The sequence below is a fragment of the Brassica napus genome, chromosome A2, assembly GCF_020379485.1.
Source record: "Brassica napus cultivar Da-Ae chromosome A2, Da-Ae, whole genome shotgun sequence".
NCBI lineage: Eukaryota > Viridiplantae > Streptophyta > Magnoliopsida > Brassicales > Brassicaceae > Brassica > Brassica napus.
The window spans coordinates 25,024,464-25,043,357 of NC_063435.1; the positions used below are offsets into that span (position 1 = coordinate 25,024,464).

The window sequence follows — 18,894 nt, forward strand, 5'->3', positions numbered from 1 at the left end:
TAGATTTTTATTTGGAGTGGTGTTTGGATTTATTTGGTAAGAAAGAAAAAAAAAAAGAGAAGAAGGAATTTAATACTAAATTTGCTAATGTCATCACCTACTGCCTGACTACGTATCTCCACGGGTGCTGTATGTCCTCATACCAGACAAATTCAGCCAGCCTTGCATTTCTATTTTTTTTTCGTTTTAAATCTCAAATTAACCAATCTAATTCTGAAATTTGTGCTTTTAAAACGTGTTAATACGATTTTTTTTAATTCGCCAGTTAATAAATTTCAATAAATTGATGGTAGCTGATCAATCAATTTGGTTTCCTAATTTTTTTTCCTAATCTTTAGAAAAAAAGGAAATCAAAATCTGGATGGAAAATACAAATAACCTAACATTATACAAAACATGATGATTGGACAAAATAGCATGTAATTTATCAAATATCTATGTTATCTCTAGAAAACAAGCTTTAGAATAAACTATATAAGACTTGGCATTTTTTGGCAAAATAAATGGCCAACATATAAGTATGTACAGCAGATAAACCAATTACTAATCAATCTTTAATCACACATTAGTTGAATAATTGATCATTATAATAACTCTCTATTATTATTACAAGACTGTTGTGGCATTTCTCCGTAATTAAATACATAAAACGAGGGTATTTTAAAAATGTTTCTTAAGTCTGACACTACTGCATCACCCTTGCCTTTTCTCTTTGGTGAATGGCCTCGTAAGCAGTGATAAGGACACATGCATGCCATTTCACATCAACGGTCAAGATCTCTCTTTCCAACCATCTCTCACCGTTGGATCATCAGTAAACCACGGTTTTGTTTCGGACAGCCAGGTGGGGACCCCCCTAATGACTGTGATGTGCTTCTATCGTTGGTTAAAGACTTCTTTTCCATTACCAAGTCACCGAGAGACACAGAATAGAGAGAGAAGAGAGAGTTTTTAGTTTCTGGGCTTTTGCTTTGATTTGCTTGCGTAGTGATCTCTCTCTCTCTCTCTCTCATCAATCTTCTGATCATCTCTTCATCATTGTTTTTTTTTTCTTTCTTCTTTCAGAGGGAGGAAGAAAGTTTCTATTTATAGTTGCGTGTTGAGAGAGATTCTATAGATGTATTAATGATTCTCGTTCATTGTCAACGTCTTTGTAATCATCATGTCTTTTTTTTTTGATATCGACACTGAAGTTGTGTAGATTTATATTATCTCCTTCCTTCTAGACTTTTTGTGGATCTGGTGTTTCTCGAGCTCAACCTCAGGATCTGATTGGATCTCCATCTGTTAGGGCTCTTGCTGCTAGAGAGAAGAATAAGATATGAACTACTTCCCAGACGAAGTGATAGAGCACGTCTTCGACTTCGTGACATCTCATAAAGACAGGCACTCAATATCTCTGGTATGCAAATCTTGGTTCAAGATCGAGAGATACAGTAGACAGAACGTGTTCATCGGAAACTGTTACGCCATCAACCCGGAGAGGCTACTAAGGAGGTTTCCTTGTTTCAAGTCCTTAACCTTGAAAGGGAAGCCTCACTTCGCTGACTTCAACTTGGTCCCTCACGGATGGGGAGGCTTTGTGCAGCCTTGGATCGAGGCTTTAGCGAGGAGCCGCGTGGGGCTTGAGGAGCTGAGGTTGAAGAGGATGGTTGTGACTGACGAGAGCTTGGAGCTGCTTTCGCGTTCCTTTGTGAATTTTAAGTCTCTGGTGCTTGTTAGCTGTGAAGGTTTTAGTACTGATGGGCTAGCTTCCATTGCATCCAACTGCAGGTAAAGTTTTGTTGTAATGACGTTTAACTTGGTTCTGTTTTTTTTTTACAAATTTTGTGTTCTGTGTAGGCATCTTCAGGATCTTGACTTGCAAGAGAATGAAATTGATGACCACAGAGGTCAGTGGCTAAGCTGTTTCCCAGAGACTTACACATCTCTTGTCACGTTGAACTTTGCGTGTCTAGAAGGTGAAACCAATCTGGTGGCATTAGAGAGGCTAGTTGCAAGGTCTCCAAACCTAAGGAGTTTGAAGCTAAACCGTGCAGTGCCGCTTGATGCATTGGCGAGGTTGATGGCGTGTGCGCCGCAGATTGTTGACTTAGGAGTAGGGTCTTATGAGGATGAGCAAGATTCAGAGTCTTGTCTGAAACTCCAGGCCGCTATAAGGAAATGCACATCGTTAAGGAGTTTGTCTGGCTTTTTAGAGGCTGCTCCTCATTGTCTGTCAGCGTTCCACCCTGTATGCCATAACCTCACCTCCTTGAATCTTAGCTATGCAGCTGAGATCCATGGCAGCCATCTCATTAAGCTTATTGAGCATTGCAAGAAGCTCCAACGGTTATGGGTAAGTTGATACTGGTTTCTTTAAAATAAGAAAGATATCCGCATCTAGAAATAGTTGGCTTGTGGGTTTGGTTAGTTCGGTTTAATCGGTCTGGTTAGTTCAGTTCGACCTAAATTTTGCTGAATAATTAAGTTTAGTTCGGTATTCAGTTAGTTCGCTTTTGAAAATCTACTGAACTTAATCAAAGTTTTGATTTCAGCTAGATTTTGGTTTAGTTTTGATAAAATTTCGATAAATAAATTTGGTTAGTTCGGTTTAGGTTTTTGGTATGGCTTGGTTATAATTTTTTTATAGAAAACCGAAGTAACCGATCGCCGAACCAAACCGAACCGAAAATCAACTTAAAAAAAAATCTACCAAATCAAACTCCTAACCGAAATTGAACCCAAAAATGTGGTTTGGTTCAAGAAATAGCTAGACGATAGTTAAGGTATAGAGAATTAAATTATAGGCGGACACCTGGATGCCGCCTACAGACCGACTTTTGGAAAATCACTGTGAAAAACGTTTCTATCATATTTGTTCAGTAGACCGATTTTTAGAACACTAATAATCGCCTTTTATGGTTTTCTTGCAGATACTGGATAGTATAGGTGACAAAGGGCTTGAAGTGGTAGCTTCTACATGCAAAGAGTTACAAGAGCTCAGGGTTTTTCCAACTGATTTACAAGGTGGAGGCAACACAGCTGTGACCGAAGATGGTCTAGTTGCCATCTCAGCAGGTTGCCCTAAGCTTCACTCTATTCTCTACTTCTGCCAGCAGATGACAAACGCAGCGCTCATAACCGTCGCCAAGAACTGTCCAAATTTCATCAGGTTCAGACTATGCATCCTCGAGCCACACAAACCCGACCACGTCACATCTCAACCACTAGACGAAGGCTTTGGAGCAATCGTGCAAGCATGCAAGAACTTGAAACGGCTTTCAGTCTCTGGTCTCCTCACAGACCAAGTCTTCCTCTACATTGGGATGTACGCAACTGAGCTTGAGATGCTCTCTATAGCTTTTGCTGGGGATACGGACAAAGGCATGTTGTATGTGTTGAATGGTTGCAAAAAGATGAGGAAGCTAGAGATTAGGGATAGTCCGTTTGGGGACGCGGCGCTTCTTGCTGATGTGAACAAGTATGAAACAATGCGATCCCTTTGGATGTCGTCATGCGAAGTCACTCTTGGGGGATGCAAAAGGCTTGCACGGAAAGCGCCATGGCTCAATGTAGAGATCATTAACGAGAACGATAATAACCGGATGGAGGAGAATGGATATGAGGGAAGACAGAAGGTGGATAAACTTTATCTCTACCGGACTGTGGTTGGGACAAGGGTTGATGCGCCACCATTTGTGTGGATTCTCTAGTTTTTTTTTCGTTCCGACCAAACATGGAACTGGTTCAATGCTTCTGAGATTCTGATTGGTCGGCTTACGTTCGTGGTCCTTTCCGAAATTAGGTGTACTTTTTTTGTTTTATTTAAGACGAAAAAACTGATTCTTTTGTTAAAGCCTTTCTGTTTTTCTTTCCTCTTTCGACTTTCCCCTGGTGATTTATTGCTTTTTAGTTATTTCCAATTCTACTGCTTGTTTTTTTTTTTAATTAGTTTGTTAGATTAAGTAATTAGTAATTACACTAGTTTTTACCTTGCTAGGTTACTATTACAAATAAAGAAAAAAAATGTACATAATGTTGAACAAGCAATTGTAGTTCTGAATAAGTATCCAAATCCCTTTATCCAATTTGTAGGAAGAGAGTAGGTGATAAAATGATAATGATGTGCCATTGAATTTGCTGTTCTTGAAAGATTATCACGAAGTATAATGCACAGAATGAAATCATTAGTCTATTGCGGGTTTTCGTGATTACTCTAACCTAAACGCCGTTGCTCACTTGAGTGTTTACTTACATGTTTAGTTATTATGCTATTTCATTAAACTACTATTCCTCTTGACAAGTTGATCATCAGTTCATCACCACTGTGTTTTAAATACCTTCTGGAATGCAAAGTGTTACAGGTTCTAATGCAAGAAAATGCATATGACATCTACTTATGCTTTTCCAATATTTCTTGGTATAAATAATACAAATTTAGTTGAAGCCTTTCCAAAGTTCTTGTTTTCAAATACTAGCATTCAAATTACTAAAAAAAATTGCTCTTATACTAATGGTTTCAAATACATGGCTTTATAGACTCATTCCAACACCCAGGTGTAGTACAGTAGTAGTCCTGAACTACACATTAATGTATAGCTTGAGAAAAAGAGAGAGATATTGAATCATAGTTTTTTTGGTTAGGTATGTGAAAATGAAAAGAAATAGTACTCTGCAATCTTAAAAACAACATTCCTCTTACACACAGTAATACACAACATATACTAAGCTATATGTTCTGATGGATTATTTTGATACCCTTATTTGATGATTTGATCACCATATCCTTCCCTCATATGTATGACCGTCAATTTATTCTTCTCATGCCCCTACAGCAGTTGCGTTTGACTGATCCCTACTTGCCATTATGACAAAGATCATTAGTTTCTTGTTAAGTTTTTATATGAAAATTGAACCTTTTGCGTTTTTTCTTTCTTTTGGATAATTATTTTTAGAATGTGGAAATTAAAGTGCTCTTGTTATTGGTCTGACTTTCTTTTTGGTAAAGGGTTGCCTATTGGTCTGATTCGAAAGACACAAGAATTAAAAAAAAGTCAACTACAAATGATAAAGGTTAAAAAAAAAAGAGAGCGATATTTTTACTAACGTGAAAAGATGAAAAAGGCCAGATCCAAAAACTTAATCTCAACGCTTCTTCTTGCTTGCCTTTGATGGAGTTACCATCAAATACACAAACGTCACAATAATCGAAAGCACTGAGAATTGAGGTCCAAATCTACCCACCAATCTCTGCAAATAAAAAAATCACAATCATCAGATCACAAGATTAACGTAAGTATGAATGTATGATGCTTAAAATCTTCGTAAAGGGTCATGAATCGTATAACATTTGAAAATTTGATGAATGTTAAAATAACTGGTAACATCTATCTTCATAAAGATTTTATTGCAACTTTCACCAAGTCTTCCCCTGTTTATAAACTACGTTAAAGAATGAGAGAAGAGATACTGATTATGACATACCTTTGCCTGAATTTTAGCCACGTTCAAGATGGATTCCACGAGAAACAGAAAAATAAACCAAGTTAGTTAATTACAGAAAACGAGCCAAGAATGTTGATGAATGAAGTAATTTTTTTTAAACGGAAAGACGCATTACCAAATCAAGCTTCTTTTCAGGGATGGTCTCTGCTAGTACATCTAGAGGCAATATTGGAGTTGAATACGCCTAAGTTGCAAGAAAGATAACAAAATTATAACTACAAGATTCCTTTGGTTTTATTCTGAAGAATCATTACTATAGTCTATAGAAACCAGAAGCAAAAATAATAAAATACCTGAAGAACACCCTTAGATGGGACACGGAAAGTAACAACAGCTGGTGAACCATAGAAGAGACCCTTTTTCTTACTCTTCAACTCAAACCAATGTGACAGAACTTGACCACTACACACAAAGAAAACCATATGTTAATACATTTTTTCTTGTTTTTTTTTTTTTGCCAAATAAATTTTTTCTTGTTGTTGTTCGAAATTAATGAGAGACTTCTTGTTCAAATAAAAAATGAGAGAGACTTACACGTCAAGCTTTGCCCATGACTTTGAAGTGTTGCCACTAACAATTTCAAATAGATTTGAATTCCAGGTATCATCTACCAGATTTACATCATATGCTGATCTGTTAAAAAAAAATTACAGAATTTTTAAACAATTTTATTTCTAATATTGTTTGTAATGAAATTTCAAACCAGGAACGTTCTTTTAAGGGTTCATAATCATCAGATATTATTCAGAAATCCAAATTTGACTTGAATATCAACCTATGGATAAGATTGACGATATTTCTAGGTGTCCCTTGAATATTTGACCAACACGTAGAACATATACAATTTCCAGAAGAATGTGAGAAAACATTCAAAATCCAAGATTCAGAATCTGGTCGATAAAAATATCGATCGGCGAGAGCATGCAAACAAGTTTTGTGAGCCTTAAGAGGATCTAAGAAAGAAAATGGAAGTGAAACTTACGAGGATCCTTGATTGTATATGTCGACGGTGACGAAGACGCGTTGGACTCCTGATTTGATGCTAGAGAGAGACGCCTTCTTGTGAACCACCATGAAAGGGACCTCCGATTCCGAGGTTGCCATTGAAGCCGAAATCAATGCAAGGAATACAAGAGCCGACACAGAACGCTGCTTCCTCATTCCCATCTCCATCTTTTTTCAATTCACCGATGGTCACTCACTTAGTCACGGGAGCTTCTTGTCCTCTATATATATGGAATGGACAAAAACATATGGACAAGTTATAACTTATAAACTAAAACATATGAATATTTATATTGCCAAAAATGAAATGTATATTTTAATGTTCTTATATCGACAAACAAATTTGTATCAATTATATTAAGTTATACGATTTGATTATAAGTTTCCTTTTGGTTCATGAATCGAACGTGCGACGTGGTCATTTCATGCAGACCTGCACGTTCCTATTTATATATCACAACAATATTTGCAACCTAGTCTCTGTCCGGAATATATCTCAATTCGGCAACCAATACAAAAATAAATTGGAGAATTCCTTTAATTAATTTTTGCAATAAAATTCTAAAAAAATGATTATTTTGAAACGAAAATTTTAGTCTACAACAATTAAATTGATATGGAGGAATATATACAAAAATACAAATATGAAAATGTGTTTTGGTGTAAAAAATGTGGATCCATCTCTTAAAAACCTAGGCTTCGATTGGTGACTACAAGATGAATAGAAAAAAATGAATAAAATGAAAAATAAAATTTCATTTGAAGAACTTAAAAAATTTAAAAAAATAAAATTTTTTATTCATTTTGTTCCTCGTCAAAATTGCAGAGGAATATTTTTCTTTATAAATTCATTCATCTTTGAGGAATTTAGAGGAAAAATGTGGGACCTATTAATTAATAATTTGATAAAAAATTCAACCTAATAGATATAAATTTTGAGGAATAGAAAATTCATCATAATTTTTTTCCTTCAACATAGTCACCAATTGGAACCTAAATAATGTAATTAATCTATTGCAACGAAAATTGAACCCGAATGACGAAGTGTCTATCATACACTTTTTTTTACCACTAGAGCAAAAAAACTGTTTTCTTTTCATCTTAAATATCAAGTAAAAACGTAACAAACTAACAATTACACTAGATCTGATGTAGATAAGTACTTCAAGAAAAATCGGTTGAAAGCTATTTCATAAGTTTACCTCAAAGAAGACGTGTGCTGTGTGCACTATATTCTCGGTAAGTTGTTTACAGAACAGTCAAAACTAATGTCTAATTCGGTAGTTGTCACATATGATATTGACCTAATAAACAAATTTCAATGTCTTGCAAGATTCCAGTAACCTTATGGAGTATACATTATAGTGTAGACTACATATAATATAATATATGTACTATGTGTGTATACATGTTGGGTTTTACGTACACATATACATAAAGAAATCTCAAAGTCACAAAATTACATGTTTCGTGTATGTCTCCCACTCTCTATTATTTGGATGAAGGTAAATGTCTGAGATGAGAGAGAAGAACATATAAGGATAGCCAAGGAGACTGCCTAATATCATTTTGTAAGCAAAATGGTCAAAATTGAAACTACCTACAGTAACTTTTAAACATGACACCATGCCCATTTTACTTCTCAAAGAAATAGGCAAGTCATCCTTGGCTACCAAATATGATTCTTCTATTCATCTTTGACATTTCCTTCTAAACAATGCGTACACTCACCACGTACATGCATTTGCAATAAATGCAAAAAGTGGTAGTTTTCTAATAACATACTTTGTTAGAGATTGTTTAAGGGATTTTCGTAGTAAATTTATAGAAAAAAATATTATTTGGACTCGAAAAATACAAAGAAATAAGGTATAACATGGAAGAAAAAAGCATGTCAAGATAGCCAAGGAGACTGCCTGAAACCGTTACCCACAAAGATTCAACAAGATTTTGAATTACTATACTCTTTAGAAGCATAGTAATCCAAAACCCTACATAAAATTGAATCATGGAGGTGAAAAAGAGCAGGCAAGTCATCCTTGGCTACTAAACATGACTTTGTTCGCCATGTTAGACCTCTCTTCCTTATTATACACCTCACTACTCTCTATATGTTTGTACTCATTCCTCACATGCATCTACTCCCTTTTTATAACCCTGAGAAGGAATAATATATGCAATTGATTTCTTAAATTATCTCTTCTCTTTTGCATGGGCTAAGTATGGTCAACTTTGTATTCTCCATCACCGGAATATATTCCTTTTAATGGACCATTTAGGGTCATTAAGATAACATTCTTTTTTTTTTCTCGGTTCATTCACAATTTTGTACGCTTTTATTTTTCCTTAGGTCAATGGAATTCAAGCGAATATAGATGTGGTTGGCTCACTCGACTTGAAGTAACTGTGTTTTAGTTTGTTTGAATATGAGCATTAACTAAGTTTGAATATGATAGAAGATAGAACCGTTAGATATCATTAACAGAAAATGGTTTCAAATGTACTATATGTAGACTTGGAGAATGGACTGATTAATGGAGTCGTCTGGGTTTTAGACTTAATTACAAGACGATACGCTATATTTAGTGGGAGTTCAAAAGGATTAGTATGCGTTTAGTTTTGAATTAGAGAGCCTAGTATGAACGATGCAGAATCTGCTACAACACATAGTTCGTACTGCTCATATTTCATTGCAAACTCGACATATCTAGTTTGAATTGTGGACTGGCATGCATTTGCTTCACAGATCTTTGATGTGGAGTTTCAGAAGAACCAATTAGGAAATTTGCATTTTCTTTTCAAGTTAATTAGTATCAATAACGTTAGCGCATGTATTATGCCTCGAAAGGAGAAAAATAAATAGGTTATTTTCACTTGTTAGCATATCTTAACCACATTGGTCAGCATACGATGTAAACAATTTCTTCCAAAAATGTGTGTGTTGCAATTTTTTTAAAATATAATAATATTGCAGACTGAAGAGCATGCAATATAATATATATATGTGTGTGTGATGATCATGATTAAATCATAGGAAAACTCTATAGTCCAATAAGCTATATACTTAGAGGAAACGGAATGAAACAGCGTCAAATAAATATATTCCTTTCACCATGAAAGAAGCTGGTTTTATAAATGTGTACATATTTTTATATATTGGTTTGAAAATGTATGTCGGTATATGATGTCAAAATGGCTCCACACCATGATATAAACCACTGTTCTAAAAATCGGGCGTCTAACCGCCTAGGTTGTGGAAACACCCTAGCCTATTAGTTAAGGTTTAAAGGTTTTTACACTCAGGTCTGGGGTTCGAATCCCAGACTATGCAATTTCTTGCAGATTATAGGATGCGAAGCTTTCGGAGGTTCCAAAGTACTGTAAGCAGAGCCGTTCGTTGTGGTCGCCTGTTGCGGTGAGAGCCTGTCCATCGAGGATGTCGTACATGCAGAACCGTCAGTGGGTTCAAGTGTTTCGGGGAGAGCTTCATCGTGGAATCATTATTTGTTGAGCTGTTCATCAATATCGCATATGTTGCAGGTAGTTGATCATCATATGTAATAGATTTGAGATTATATGATGATGTAAGGTATTACCCAGCATTAAAAAAAAAACCCGCCTAGGTGCCCATCCGCCTCGATTTATAGCAAATCGGTCTAAAAAATCGGTTGTCCGATTTTTGTCCGCCTAGACCGTCAGATGATCGTCTAATCTTTTTTTTTTTTAATATTATTTTTATCTATTTATTTGATTTAAAATTTGATAAATATAATTTATATTCATAATTTTGATGAATTTACACTATATTAAGTTTATATATTCTATTTGTGTGTTTATATAGTCCTAAACATGAAAATGTATTAATGTTATACACAACTAAAGATTAACATGTTTTATAACATATTCTAAAAATTTTACCCCGCCTAATGTCCGCTTAGTCCCCGATTTTCTCTCTAGGCGCTAGGCCCAACCCGACCATCCGACTAGTGCCTAACGCGTTCTCGAACAGGGATATAAACCAACAAGTAGATTTACATATGTCACAATTGTTAGAGAAAGATTAAACCAGGTGTGTTTACAAGACACAATTTCCATATATATTTTATAGAAATATAGAGGTATATATATTACGCTTATATCACTGGAGGCAAAAATCTTATGAATTTTAAAGTAGAAGAAAAAGTGGGAGCATAGTAATTTTCTATTTAATGGCCACCTAAATTGGCAAAAAATGTATATGCATGAATTCATGTGGTCTCTCATCCTATCTTCGCGCATTGTGTGAAAATATGGTCCTTTGAAATGGATGCTTCTGCCTTCTGGGATGGGGCAAATTGTTCTCGACTTTTTCACTTAGAAAATTGTAAAGTTCTATTTATTTTCCATCAAAATCCATATTAAGAAAATTTCTACGATACTTTACAGGGGCTACTTTACATCTATCTGTATCACCTCTTTTAGATATAAAAAGGTTTGACCGCCAAAGAATTAGAATACCTTTTAAATTAAAGAGTCAGAATACCATTCATTTGCTAAAGTACACGATTCTCCTTTTTATCACCCATATCTTTTCATTACCGATTGTTGAGATTTGATTTGGTTCGAATGTCATTATTCTGTCTTTTCAATAAGTTGTCACACATACTTTTCACTGGCACGTCTTGGATAAGTTTGTAACAAGCATAGACTGCAGAACAATATTAATGAACTGGTACAAACAAAACAATAAAAAAAAATTGTGTTAAAAAAACATTATTTAAAACAACATAATATAAAAAATGTCATTTCAATTTACAAGAGCGGATTTTATGTAAAATGCTTAATTTTCGCACCCAAAAGCTACTAAATTCTGGGCTTATTTGTGGTGGGACAAAGCCTAGCACATAACTACTTTTTTAATTGAATGTTAAATGAATTCAAAAGAAAAATAAACTGTCCAGTACAACGTAATTGCTTAACGAGAATCAAAATAAAAACCTCCTACTTGTTCCTATCATCTTGTAGCTAGCCATACTTCCTATCATCTTGTAGCTAGCCATACTTACATAAACCCTTCATACTCTTCTCATTTGATCCTAGTAAAAGGATGTGATTTATGACTTGTTTATCAATAACTTTGATCAAACTCAGTGGCGGATCTATGTGAAATAAGAGGGTGGCACTTGGCCCCATGAAAACTTCACATCCTTTGTAATATATCCAAATTTTAGCTGTTCTCTTTTACTAAAAATTACATTTTGGTCTTACATTTTATATTATACATGATTTGTCCCACCAAGATTTTATGCTACATCCGCCTGTTGTACAAAGAATATCCCCATATCGTCTTGCATTTCTTTCCCTCCAAAATGTATAAGCTGTTGTTTGCCATATGTTATGTACCATAGAAAAAACCATTCTGGCTTTTGATGTCTATCTGCTGAAACCAGTTAGCAACAGATTCTGTCAGTCCACTATTTCACAGCCATTAAGCAAACCTTTTGAAAGGTTCACCCCAACTTCTCTTGAGAAAGTACACGAGAAGTTGATATAATATCAGAAAAAATCAAAATTGAGCTAAATTTTATTTCACCGAAGAATAAACGATTTTGGACCAGGCGATTTTGTAATTAGGCCGAAGCTTTTTTAATTTCCACGCACTCCTCGCCCTCAGCAACTAATGTAACCGAATTGGACAATTTCGCTACGCTTGCACTCCGCTTCACTTTTAATCGGTGGAGTAATCGGGTAGGTGCCCAACTTTTAGAACAAGTCTCCAGGTGACCCTCAGTGAGGAAGATCGAAACATGTTCCAAGTAGTTTTTGAATTGAAACCTTCTGTATAGACATCAATACTCTGTTCCAAAGAGGAATATCTTCTTCTTCCGTTAAAGAGTTTTTTTTTGTACTTCAATAACCTGCTCTATGACAGCACAAGTTTCTGATATATATATGTCATGTCTCCGACAACTTGGATGACAAATAGATGCGGCAATGGCCTTTAGTTGAATTCCTATATCAACACAACCTCTGTTTCCAGTGAGATCATGTATGGTACCCAATGGATTCCACTTATCAAACCAGCAAGTGGTTTGATTTCCACTTTGAACCTTCATCCATTGAATAGAATGAGCTAAAGCTTGATAGTTAAGGATTTTACGCCCCATCCATGTTCCTACATTTGATTTTTCTCGTAATTAAATTTAAGTTGAAATTTCCCTTTTGGTTATTTTCGTGCAAGCTGCAATGCCGGAAAATTAGTGGATAAACATGAAGTTCGAGTTTCCTTCTAAGTCATACCTTTTTCGGCTTTTTAGGTAAGATCAAATGTAGTATATGTTCTTATTAATATAATATTTTATATGTGGATTATCTGTTCATATGATATTAATTTTATTTTTAAAGAAAAAAACTCATTAAAATAGTTTGCTATTTGGGTTTTTTATAAGTTGCTCATGCACATAAGACTGGTCCCTATCCATCTCTTATATATTAATTGAGAAACATTACAATATTGTTTTATAGCCATGTGTCACAATAAAAATAAAATTTTGAATTCTTAAAAAAATAGGTTGGTCCATCTTCACTTATAATATACTTTTTATTAAACTAACTATTAAATTGATAAATAGTGTACAAAATAATATTCTCGCACTTTCTTCAAATAAAAGCTACAGAATTACCTAATATGATTAACGTATATATGAAAATTAATGATTTTAAATAATAAATTTCATAAATAAAAACTACGGAATTGCCTAATATGATTAACATATATATGATAATTAATGATTATAAATAATAAATATTTGATAATAATTTTTGTATCTTAGCTCTTTTTTTGTTTAATTTTATATTATTAAAAGATATTAAACAACCACATTAACCATAAAATAAAATATTAAATTTTTCTTATATGTTATATTTTCAATTTTTAAAACGATTATATATTATTAAAAACGTTAAATGTCTCACACTATAATTTTGTTATCAATGGTTTAATTTGTTGTGGTAATAACAAGATACAAATGATCATAAATCGTATGAATATGAAATCTCATTTACTAGAAATTCATATTATATATTAATATAGTTTAAAATTAAACTATATAACATAGAAAAAATACTTAAAGATGATAATTTCTAAGTTTGTATTGAAAAATTATTGAAACCTTAATATTTTAATTTTGAAATTTGCACTAAAAATCGAACAATAGAAATTTTGTGTTTATCATATGAGTATGAATTCTCAATAATAAATATTTATATTAAAATATACTATATATATATATATCTATGTCCATGTTATTGAAATTTAGTTATATACCATATAAAATAAATAAAATGATTGTTTTGATTTATTTACCAAAAAGTATCATCGATAAACAAGATGCTTTACTCTAATTTAATTACATAATACGTAAATGAATACAAATGAATAATAATAGATAAAAATTAGTTTTATATATAACATTCATCCCGCGCAATTCTTAAGCTATTTCTCACGTTCTGAGGCCGTGTCATGCCAAGTTCTGATCCCATACCCATTTTTAAATGTGCCTCATTCCAGTTTCTCACCGGCCCATTCCCATCTTTAATTCTGTTTAATTATAAGTAAATATATAATTTTATAGAAAGGATGTTAAATATATTTTTTGTCAAAAATAATATAGACATTTTCACCAAAGAAAAGGTGGAGAAGTTTTTTTACACTGGATTGTATTATTAAGCTTTTTGGACAAAAAGTTCTAAACAATGAGAATTAGCAAAACAAAAGTAGAAAATTGATACACTAGTAGAGATCCAAAGTAAACTAACACACATCTATTTTGCGTTGAATGATTAAAGATTCTTCATATAAAAATTTCCATATTTGCTTCTGGAATAGTTAAATTTCAAGGGAGATAATTTTCGTATTAATCCGAAAACACTACGTTTCAGACTGAATTAAGAATAATTGCCATTCTTTTTTTTAATACTTCAGTAGAAATCACCGAGGTAAACCAATTCTTTATATTGCTCTACTGATAATAACATAGTCAAAAAGATTACTGTTCCATAGAATTTCATGTTGCCTTTCGAAGTAACCATAATTTGCAGCAAGAACTCCATCACAATCAAATGAAGAACCATCAATGATTGAAGCCGGTAAGATCTGTCACCACCATCCGCAGTAAATATGTCAATTACCTTTTCTAAACGGTTCAATTGAACCAAAATTTTTGTTTTACCAAATCCATTGAAAGAAACATACAAAATAATAATAAATGTTTTTATCTGATTTAAAATAAATTGACAATTGAACAAACCAAGTGCCTGAAAGTAAAGCCTGAGTAGCGATTAATAACCTCAATCAACGACTTTTTCAGTTCATAAACATCTATACTATTATTTGCCAAGTAAATTTTAGCAACATAGCATTCACGTTAAAAATTAGAGCGGTTAATATCTATACTAACTACACTTAATGAATTTATCTATAATTAACTATATAATCAAAAACGAAATTTTATTTATAATATTATTTTTTTCAAAAAGATAATTTGTACATTGTGTTGTTATCTTAAAACATATTTTTCAGTTATAAATATAATTAAAAATGAATTTTTATTAATAATATTTTTTTTAACTAAGATAATTCTTATATATTATGTTGTAATCTTAAAATTTATTTTTTCAAATATAAGAGTTAGAAAATAAAAAATAAACAATTTATAATTAAATATTAATCAACTAAATATGTATAAATATATTTACTAAAATATTTTTAATATGTGAATGTTTTCTTTTAAAATTTCAGCACAATAATAAACATATATATTTTATTTAAATTTATGTCCTATATATATATATTTTAGCAACGGCGCTCTCACGTTAAAAGTTAGAGCGGTTAATATCTATACTACTCTTAATGAATTGGGATTTTTGCAAAATTGACCTACAACTTAAAGTCAAACACAAAACTAACCTCCCTTTTTTTTGAAAATTGGTTTTGCCCTATTCACCCCACAAGTTCATATAATTTACGAAAATGCCATCAATTTTTTTTTTCTTTTTTTTTTCGAAAATGACATTTTTACTCTCTCACCCTCATCATCTTCAAGTAATTACAAGATTGCCATTGTCATCAATACCACAACCACCATGAACAACCAATTTGAAGCTCTTAATGCTCCCAAAATCGATTTACCCTTCTTCTTTTTCCATTCTTGTGAACTAAACACAACATATCTCTCAATTTCTCTCCACAATGAGCTAAAAAAACCCAAGATTTTGATTCTAAATTTTTTATGGTTCATAGAGTCATAGAAGCTAACAATTATGGGTGGGTGACTTTCGTTTGTGATTCTGTGTGCTTGGAGAAGCCTTATGTATGCTAAGGAACTTATCTCACCAATTTAAGGTATGACATCGAGTTTTTTTCCAGATCTGTTCGTCAGACGACTTACTTGGGAAGTCGTCTGGCTGTAGACGACTTACCTTTCAGTCGTCTGGCTGTAGACGACTTACCTGGAAGTCGTCTGGTCAACGCAGAGGTTATTTTTACAATTGACTTTGAAATCTGTAACCTGAGACGACTGAAAGTTAAGTCGTCTACTATTGTTTGGATTCAAAAAAAATTCCAAAGAACCTAGACGACTTACATTTCAGTCGTCATAGGTTAGTTTTGCATTTGACTGGATAATTTCAGAAGTTTGACTTCCCCAGACGACTTACATTTCAGTTGTCTGGCGAAAATTAAAATAATAATATTTTTTTAAAAGTAGACGACTTAAAGTTAAGTCGTCATAGGTTAGTTTTGCAATTGAAAAAAAAAACTTCAAGATTTAATTATACACAGACGACTTATAATTCAGTCGTCCACCAGACGACTTAATTGTAAGTCGTCCAGGACTTTTTTCCGAGATTCTGGTCAAACCTCGTAAATCCTAGACGACTTACATTTCAGTCGTCTCGTGGACGACTGAATTATAAGTCGTCTGTATATAATTAAATCTTGAAGTTTTTTTTTTCAATTGCAAAACTAACCTACGACGACTTAACTTTAAGTCGTCTACTTTTAAAAAAATATTATTATTTTAATTTTCACTAGACGACTGAAATGTAAGTCGTCCAAAAAGTCAAACTTCTGAAATAATCCAGTCAAATGCAAAACTAACCTCTGACGACTGAAATGTAAGTCGTCTAGCTTTTTTGGAGTTTTTTTTTTAACCAAACAATAGTAGACGACTTAACTTTCAGTCGTCCGAAATAACAGATTTCAAAGTCAATTGCAAAAATAACCTCTGCGTTGACCAGACGACATATAGTTTAGTCGTCTAGACAACTTAGATTGAAGTCGTCCGCGTCTTCTCCACTAGTTTTTAAGTCTTCTACGTTAGTTTTTGAATAACTTGTATTTTTAAGAATGATAAGTAACTTCAAGATATGTAAAACTCATATTTACAAAATATGTTCTCTCCCTTAGTTTTACTAAATTTGACTAAGTTTTTCAATGCAAACTTATAAAAAATATGATATGCTTTGACTAGTTACTATTGTTTGTTTCCATCTCTTACCAACATTCTTGTTTATTATGATGAGAAAAAGGCCATTGGAGTTTATTATTGCATATGAGAGATCCAAAGATAAGAAAAAGGCTACTGAAGTCTATTATTTCATTGATTTGTAAATGTGTAAACACATTGTTAGCACATTTAATACATCTTGGAAAATATTATTACTGATTTTACAAAAAATTCACAACTAAAAGAGTATACATGCAATTCACAACTTGAGTAGATGAGTAGACAAGACCAGACAACTTGAGTAGATGAGTAGACAAGACCAGACAACTTTTAAGAAGTCCAGATGACTTCTAAGAAGTCCAGACGACTTCCAGGAAGTTCAGACGACTTTTAGGAAGTCCAGACGACTTCCAGACGACTTTACAGGAAGTCCAGACGACTTTACAGGAAGTCCAGACGACTTTACAGGAAGTCCAGACGACTTCCAGACGACTTTACAGGAAGTCCAGACGACTTTACAGGAAGTCCAGACGACTTTACAGGAAGTCCAGACGACTTTACAGGAAGTCCAGACGACTTCCAGACGACTTTACAGGAAGTCCAGACGACTTTACAGGAAGTCCAGACGACTTCCAGACGACTTCCAGATGACTTTACAGGAAGTCCAGACGACTTTTAGGAAGTCCAGACGACTTCCAGACGACTTCCAGACGACTAACAAGTAAGTCGTCCCAAAAGTCTTCCAGATCTGAAAAACCTGCATATTAAATCCAGATCTGAAAAACCTGCATATTCAAAAACGTTCAAATGGCTTAAAAACAGAAAAAATGAATGGAAGATTAGATAAATCTACCTTTATAGAACACACAAAAATACATATCTAAAAATAATAGATCTACCTTTAAATTAGTGGAAGATGAGTACCATCTAATTAAAAACCTGCAAAAAAAAAATAGATTAGTAACAAAGACATGAGACAAAATTGAAAAATTCATATAAAGTTTGGTGTTTTCAAGTCAAAGAGATTAAAGTGGGTTTGGAGAGTTTTAGTTTGGGAAAAAAGTAAGAACTTTATACAACAAGAAGTTACCAAATGAAGAAAAATCAGACATAAGAACTTACCAAAACGCTCAGAAAAATCCAGACGACTTCCTAGAAGTCCAGACGACTTCCTGGAAGTCTAGACGACTTCCTGGAAGTCCAGACGACTTCCTGGAAGTCCAGACGACTTCCTGGAAGTCCAGACGACTTCCAAGAAGTCCAGACGACTTCCAGACGACTTCCAGACGACTTCCAGACGACTTCCAGACGACTAACACGTAAGTCGTCCCAGAAGTCTTCCAGATCTGAAAAACCTGCACATCAAATCCAGATCTGAAAAACCTGCATATCCAAAAACGTTCAAATGACTTAAAAATAGAAAAAATGAGTGGAAGATTAGATAAATCTACATTTATAGAACACACAAAAATACATATCTAAAATTAATAGATCTACCTCTAAATTAGTGGAAGATGAGTACCACTTGATTAAAAACCTGTAAAAGAGATAGATTAGTAAGAAATACATGAGACAAAACTGAAAAATTCATATAAAGTTTGGTGTTTTCAAGTCAAAGAGATTAGAGAGAGGTTGGAGAGTTTTAGAATGATGAACATTACATTTTTGTTGCAGCCATTTGAGAGGAGGAGAGAGAATGTGTAAATTTTTCTTTATATAGGGAGGCAAAAAATCTAATTAGGTTAAATATTTTTGACTCAGACGACTTCCTGGACGACTTACATTTCAGTCGTCTGGTGAAGAAATTAAAACAGACGACTTACATGTAAGTCGTCCAGAAGAGTTTAATATTTTTAGCGGGAAATTAAATATTTTTAGTGGGAAACTAAAATAGAAGACTTTCCAGACGACTTAC

The 18,894-nt window shown here is 33.4% G+C and overlaps 2 protein-coding genes and 1 non-coding gene across 4 annotated transcripts; 2 read left to right on the plus strand and 1 right to left on the minus strand.

Annotated features, from left to right (window-relative positions):
- Positions 1-513: 513 nt before the first annotated feature.
- LOC106402220 (protein AUXIN SIGNALING F-BOX 2) lies at positions 514-3,910 on the plus strand. The gene is made up of 3 exons (XM_013842917.3): positions 514-1,773; positions 1,843-2,338; positions 2,916-3,910. The coding sequence occupies exons 1-3, from the start codon at positions 1,322-1,324 to the stop codon at positions 3,693-3,695; spliced, it is 1,728 nt and encodes a 575-aa protein (XP_013698371.1). The 5' UTR covers positions 514-1,321; the 3' UTR covers positions 3,696-3,910.
- A 558-nt stretch (positions 3,911-4,468) lies between these two features.
- On the minus strand, positions 4,469-8,830 carry LOC106402232. Of its 2 annotated transcripts, XM_013842935.3 has the most exons (7): positions 6,470-8,830; positions 6,022-6,120; positions 5,781-5,889; positions 5,603-5,671; positions 5,467-5,472; positions 5,090-5,232; positions 4,469-4,837 (listed from the first exon to the last, which is right to left on the minus strand). In XM_013842935.3, exons 1-6 carry the CDS (start codon positions 6,658-6,660, stop codon positions 5,128-5,130), a joined length of 579 nt encoding a protein of 192 aa, XP_013698389.1. In that variant the 5' UTR covers positions 6,661-8,830; the 3' UTR covers positions 4,469-4,837; positions 5,090-5,127. The 2 variants fall into 2 exon arrangements, with proteins under 2 accessions (XP_013698389.1, XP_022564886.1); XM_022709165.2 differs by having other exon boundaries at positions 4,469-5,232; positions 6,470-8,829.
- A 3,937-nt stretch (positions 8,831-12,767) lies between these two features.
- Positions 12,768-12,956, plus strand: LOC125589666. The gene has a single exon (XR_007325840.1). It is a non-coding gene; the product is annotated as a U2 spliceosomal RNA (small nuclear RNA).
- The last annotated feature ends 5,938 nt before the right edge of the window (positions 12,957-18,894 follow it).